This window comes from Alligator sinensis, unplaced genomic scaffold (assembly GCF_000455745.1).
Source record: "Alligator sinensis unplaced genomic scaffold, ASM45574v1 scaffold1086_3, whole genome shotgun sequence".
Taxonomy (NCBI): domain Eukaryota; kingdom Metazoa; phylum Chordata; order Crocodylia; family Alligatoridae; genus Alligator; species Alligator sinensis.
In genome coordinates this window covers 2,845,633-2,852,085 of record NW_005841975.1, presented here as the reverse complement: position 1 = coordinate 2,852,085, position 6,453 = coordinate 2,845,633, and the positions used below count along the sequence as shown (strand labels likewise).

General features: G+C 51.3%; 2 protein-coding genes across 10 annotated transcripts in view; both read left to right on the top strand.

The window, feature by feature from the left end:
- The window catches only part of SENP2 (SUMO specific peptidase 2), a 36,963-nt gene extending 35,385 nt beyond the window's left edge, over positions 1-1,578 (top strand). For 8 of the 9 annotated variants that reach the window (XM_025200803.1, XM_025200802.1, XM_025200804.1 and 5 more), the window contains one exon: positions 526-1,578. In XM_025200803.1, coding sequence (XP_025056588.1) covers positions 526-588 — 63 coding nt within the window. In that variant the 3' untranslated portion in view covers positions 589-1,578. The remainder of the gene's footprint in view (positions 1-525) is intronic. The other variant, XR_003093395.1, reaches the window with a different exon arrangement.
- Positions 1,579-4,864: 3,286 nt separating this feature from the next.
- The window catches only part of SRPRB (SRP receptor subunit beta), a 20,059-nt gene continuing 18,470 nt past the window's right edge, over positions 4,865-6,453 (top strand). Inside the window, exons 1-3 of the mRNA XM_006021040.2 lie at positions 4,865-4,975; positions 5,035-5,077; positions 5,992-6,086. Of these exons, the coding sequence (XP_006021102.1) occupies positions 4,865-4,975; positions 5,035-5,077; positions 5,992-6,086 (249 nt within the window). The remainder of the gene's footprint in view (positions 4,976-5,034; positions 5,078-5,991; positions 6,087-6,453) is intronic.

The window sequence follows — 6,453 nt, the reverse complement described above, 5'->3', positions numbered from 1 at the left end:
ACCTCAGCCCCCTCCCCTCCTGAACCACCCAGACTGCGTGCAGATCCACTTCCTTCTGGGGATTTCTTTTGCCATGGTCCTCATAGATGAGCCTTTGCAGTGCTGTGCACTGTAGTTGCCTGGCCTCTTTCTGATACCCATTTGCTGAAGACAGCCTACCCAGCTTCTCTGAGAGGGGGCATTGGAGCTGAGGGACTGGGAGCGAATGCCACATGTTTTTTATAAGGGTGTGTTTGAGGCTTTAGTTAGGATCTTTCCTGGGTTGGTTAGCTTTCAGGTGGTTTCAGCTTGTTAGTAGTCAGTCATTGACCCATGTGCTGCCATTTTTAAAGCTGGCATTTGCCTGTGTGCCTCTATTTTCTCTGTTTAGTAGAGGAGAAGAACCTGTGGTGGCAAATGTTGGCTGTGTGTAAAAATGATCTCTCCTCTGCAGACTTGCCTCCAGTGCTTAAACACATTTGTTTGATTCTGTCTGGTACAACTGCATGTTTAATAGAAATCATGATTTTATTTGAACTTTTTTAGCACCAGATGCCTCACTTCCGCAGACAGATGGTGTGGGAAATCCTTCACCAACAGTTGCTGTGACCCTGGGGCTGAGATGTAGACCTCCCACAGTAACACTGTGATTGCCTTATAGTGACCAGCTTCAGGTTCAACTCTGTTTCAGTGGCTTCTTGCAAAGGGCATCTGGACAAATTGCTTCCCCACTCCATGGGCTGTGAATCAGTGGCTTGTTTGTTTTTTCTCTGTCCACTTGGGAGAACATGCCTGTTTGAACTGCATGAATGCACCTAAGGGCAAAGCCAAAAGATTGCTAGCCGCTGAGCTGTGACCCTTGCTCATAGAGCTGAAGAGGCGGCTGAGAGAAGCTACTGCACAAACTGTTGCCATCGGTCCATTTTGATGAAGACTGGCAACTTGTAGTGTATTTCTGTAGCAAAACTGGAGCAAGAACTGGCTGGTGCAGGGATGCCCCTTCTATGGTTTCAGAACTGTCATAGTTACACAGGTAACTATTAAGCTCCACGAAATACCTTCACATTCTGTGTGAACTCCGTGTTTAGCTGCTCTTTGGAGGAGCAGTTTTCTCTGTTTGGAGTATAGAAGATCCACTTGGTTCCTGAAACTGGATTTGTAATGGTCCCAGGCAGAAGGCATTTAATCTCTTTTGATTTGTAACAAATCCATGAGGAAGCCTGGATGGCTGGGGTTTAAGATATTGTTTCAAGAATCTGTTGTATGTGACATGATTATTTATTTCTTTTCTTTATTAAAATATGTTTAATTTATGTGAGGATTTTTTCCTGAACACAGATCTTTAGGAAGAGAATTGGGGTATATCTGAAGTTCCCATTTAAAAAAAATATATATATATTTGCACAGCAGAGCAGTTTCCAACTACTTATTTTAAATCTGCCTGTTTGTTTTTCTATACTTGTAAGATTCAAATAGAAGAAAATCCTCCAGTAAGACGTGTAACAAAATGATTTGTTTGTTAGTAGGTAGCCTTTTTATGACTGAAATGTATGTATTGTTAAGATTTGAACCCTGACCATAGTAAATACTGTGTGGAGATACTGGAGTCAACTGAAATGAGTGTTGGCTGACTTTGTTCAGCAGGGCAAACATGGCCATCACAGAGCTCTGTGCTACTGCAGATACCCAGGCGAGTGTCGTTGTGCTTTGCTGTGCTCTGCAGGCATGCCCTGTGGAAGCTGAACAAGCTGGACCAGTGTCCAAATCGGAGGTTCCCAACCTCAGGTCATGACCCAAATGAGGGTTGCGGGAGCAATGCCAGCGATGCTGCACACAAAAAATGAACTGCGCTGCATACTGGGAGCTCCCCCACCCCCCGGCTGCCACTGCCACGCTCCACTCCCAAGCAGCGGGTCATGGCAAAAAAGTTGGGACCGGTGCTCCAAATGGTGACTAGAAATGACTGTATTTACTGGCATCCCACCCCTTCCCCATCCCCCTGAAAAGTAGCTGTCCAAAACTGTCTGTCCTAAGCAAGGGAACAGGTTTCTGTGCCAGAATGGAAATGTGGGGATGCTGGAATGGCTGCAGGGGGCTGTGCTGGGCTCCATGCAGATGGCAAAGTCCACTCCTCAGCATCTCTTCTTACTGCAGCTCCACCTTCTGGAGGTTTATCCCCCTCACAACCACTGCTGTGCTTTTGGTGGAGCAGTGGTTACGTCTGAACTTGTCTGTGGCTTACAGGGTCGGGGCTCAAAGCGCTGAGCTTTTAGCAGTTTGCCTCTGTGGGACTCTTACTGTCCGAGATGGTCTCACATGTGAGGCCATGCAGGGTGTTGGAGTGAAGTAGTCGCTGACGCTTTTCCGCTCCAAGATGCATCTAAGAGCGGAAAACTGTGCAGCTCACATCCATTTATCATCACTGCTGAAACACATCAGCCAGCTGTGATGTGTGGTGCTTCTTGATGTTTTCATGCAACTGTTGTTGTGATGCACAACTGGGATGCTACACTGAGATGTGTTCTTGAGCTCTGCTGGAACACTCGGCCTGCAAGCAAGTGCGTGCCTTGGTCAGGGTTGTGGGCTGCTGTGTAAGCAGATGTGTCACTCTGCTACTTGGGACTGCACTAAGCTCCTAACCTGGTGTGGTTATGTGAATTCAGAACAGTGCAATAACTGGCTCTCACGTCTCAGACTGAGCCAATGTTCAGGTGGTGCCAGGATGGCCTTTAAATGGGTGCTGCCTACATGATCTCGCCATGCAAGAATTTGAGGTCACAAAGTGAAGATAGTAGGCAGTAAGTTGAAAACAAGGAAGCTTTTTTTTTCCCGCCCCCATAGCACGTCATTAAAGTGTGGAACTCGTTGTCACCTGGTGTGGTGCAAACTGACAGTTTAGACAGATCCAAAAAGGGGTTGGACACATTCTTGGAGGAGAGGGGCACAAATAGCTCTTGAGCTTGGGAGTTAGGGACACAGCTTCTGAATTGGAACTTCTTCAACCTTAAATGTTGGAGGCTGCGAGTGGGAGAGGAATCGTGGAAAAAGCCCTGCTCAGACCCGGTATATTCTCCCGGCCAGTATCTGCGCTCTGCTACTGTGCCATACAGAAGACTGGGCAAGAGGGACCTATTGTCTGATCAAGTAAATGGCAGTTCTTTCCTAGCTCCACTACAGCTGTGCTGTCCATACAATGAGCTCTTCCAGCCCCCTGATGTACTTTTGTTGGTGTTTGAACGCTGGCTAGAAGTGGCAAAGGAGCAAAGTCATTCCTCTGAGAGAGGGGCTGAGAAAGCCAATGATGGAAAAGGAACCTAGGCAAGTTTTAAAGCTGGGCCTGTCTTTCTTTTTTGAAAAGAAAAAAAGACTTATTTGCATACTTATTTGTATATTTTTAGCATGCAATAGTTTTTTTCAGCAAACAGAATAATTTTGAACTTCCCATATAATAATTTCATAGTTAAGACTAGCAAATTGCCCATCCAGAAGGAGCCAGGAGGGAGGGGGCAAACACAGAGCACCATGTCCCCCCCCAGCCTAGCCACAGCTGCTATCAGGCTGCAGTGTACGGTGGCTCAGATCAGAGCACCCAGGGCACCCAGTCTGTTGCTGTCAGACAAGTGCTGGCACAGGTAGGGGTGGTTGGCTCCCTTGCTTGCCCTGGCTGTGTTTTACAGTTCCCATCAGGACTTGCGGGTCCCTTGTACCTGCCCTGGGACAGCTGGGTCTCCAGGCTGAGAGAAAGAGGCTTTCTCTAGGGATTTTCTCTCCAGCCAGCATAGCCTTCTCCTTCTGCTGTCTGCTCTGTTAAAATTAAGCCAGTTTTCATCAGCCCACTGTCATGTGGCCTTCAGAGAGGGTGGCAAAATGAAGAACTGCTTGTTCTCATCACTTATGAGCTGCACAGTGCTCCAGGTCCACAGAGGAGGTCCTCACCACCATACAAAGGGCAGGGCATTTCCTATGTCTTGTCCACGCTGACCTGGTGCAAAATTATTTCCTCCGATCAAAGCCTCGGCTCTGGAAGCAGAAACAAAGTGTTGTTTTTCACCTGTTTGCATTCGTGTTGCCTTTGGACTGGGCTGTGCCTAGATTTAGACTACAGATTTATTTTTTTCTGACTGACGCTAACACGGCCACCACCTTTTTTCCCCTAGATCTTTTCCTCATCGGCCCCATCTCCCCCTGAAAGTGCTTTAAACTTGACGGGTGCTCCTGCCAGCTGGTGTGTGCTGTGGTGCAGCCCCTCATGCTCAGTGTTGCCAAGATTGTAATGTAATAAAAGGCTTGGTCTGTCTGTGTGTCTGTCTGTCCGTAACACTTTTGGGCAACTGTGCATGCGCTACTGAGAGGGGTGGACCAGGCTGGACCCAGAGCGGCTGAGGGGGGTGGAGAGAGGTGGAGTGGGATCAGACCTGGCGTGGCAGGAGGTGGAGGGGGAGAGGGGGCCTGGGGCTGGATGTGGCACTCTGTGTCTGCCCCCTCCCACCCAGATCCTTCTGGATGGGCAATTTGCTAGTCTTAACTATGAAATTATTATATGGGAAGTTCAAAATTACTGTGTTTGCTGAAAAAACTATTGCATGCTAAAAATATACAAATAAGTATGCAAATAAGTTGTCGTCTTTACCTTATATTGCTCACTAAAGCACCAGTGAGTGAGTGAGCACTTGGTCATCCAAGTTGAATCATTTCTTTATTTCCAGACAAGCCGTCAGAAGGAAGTAATGATTATGAACCCAAAGGTCAATTAAGAGGCGGAGTGACTTGGGTTTTGCCTGCACTGCATCAGTGTGTTGCCTCAACAATTGTTGTACATTTTAAACCCTTTTACTATTATCGATCCTACATCGTGCAAGGTTGAGATGATCGTACAAACGCAATAATGATCGTCCACCCGGCAGCACTGCTGTGCGTCTGCCCGGCTGCAGTGCTGGATCCGCCCCTGGAGCCTGACCCTGAAGCCAAGAAAACTACGACTCCCATGAGCCTCCAGGCGCGCTCTCCAGGACTACGCTCCCCAGCAGCCCTTGCGGACGCCTTTCCCGTGAGCAGCGTCGGGCGCGGCTGACGCTGCGGGGCGTGGCCGCCACCCTGCGTGAGTGCGGGCCGGGCCGGGCGGGGCTGCGTCCTGCCTCAGCTGCAGGCAGTGGGGTGGGGGGAGCCGGAGGCACGGCCAGTGCATCCCCCTGCCTGGAGCGGGAGCGGCCCCGAGCACATCGGCGCGGGGCTCCAGCAAGGGGCAGAGCTCGCCTGGTGCAGCGCTCCTCCGCCCGCCAGCCTCAGCTTGCCCTGCTGCAGCCTGAGCCCATTGCTCCTGTGGCTGTCACCTGTCACCGCCCAGAGCAGCCCGTCGGCGCCCCGCAGGCCGCGCCGCAGCCCCCTCCGTCTCCTCTTCTGCAGACTGAATAAGCCCACTTCCCTCCGCCGCCTTCACGTGCCCCTGCCCCCAAACCGTCCTCTTGCCAGTTCTCCAGTTTCTGTTGTGGGGGCCCGAACTGGACATGGTGCTCCAGATGTGGCCTTCCCAGTGCTGAATAACAGGGAGATCACCTCCCTTGACCAACTGGCGACACCCCTCCAAGGCAGCCCAGTACGCCGCTGTCCTTGGCAACAAGGGCGTGCTGCTGGCTCACATTCAGTTTATGGTCCACTGTCACCCCCAGGTCCGTTTCTGCAGAGCTGCTGCCCAGCCAGTCACCCCCAGCCTGTGGCGGTGCTTGGGGCTGTTACCTCCTCAGCGCAGGACTGTGTGCTTGTCCTTGTTGAACCTCATGGGATTTTGTGCTTGTCGCCTGGTTTCCTGCCTCCTGCCAGCACAGAGCTGGGCGCAGCTCTGCCCTACAGCACTGCCCTGAGGCCCCGAGCAGCGTGAGGTGCCATGAATGGCCCTGGCCTGGGCCATGCTCATGCCTCAGCAGTTGGAGAATCGCACACCCAGGTGGTGCTTGTGCGACACCAGTTCTGGACATACACTGAGGGCAGTTGCCAGTAACTTTTCTCTCCCCGCAGTGGTTTGGAGACTTCTACGCAGCAGGAAGAGCAGCCGGAGAGCAGTGCTTCTGCTGGGCCTTTGTGACTCAGGGAAGACTCTGCTTTTTGTCCGTGTAAGTGCCATTGTGTGTTTCATAGGGCTGGCCGGCCGGCCTGCCTGCCTCTGTGTTGAGTGTGGGATTCTCCCTCCTTACCTTCCTGCGTGCCCCAAGTACTGGAGGTGTGGTGATGTACTGCTGCAGAGTGCCCCTGAGCACCTGACTCCAGCCACCCACGTCTCCCTGGGCTCGTCTACATGACGGCTGCAGTGGCTCTCAGTGAAGATGGGGCAAACACACTTGCTAACCCAGATGGTACCACAGACTAGGTCAGTGAGGCTACCGTGGGCTCATCTGTCTGTGGCAGCTCTCAAGCCCTTTGTCTCTGTTGTGCCTGAGCTCAGGCTCTTGGGATAAGCCCAGAGTGGTCCTGTGGGTGAGC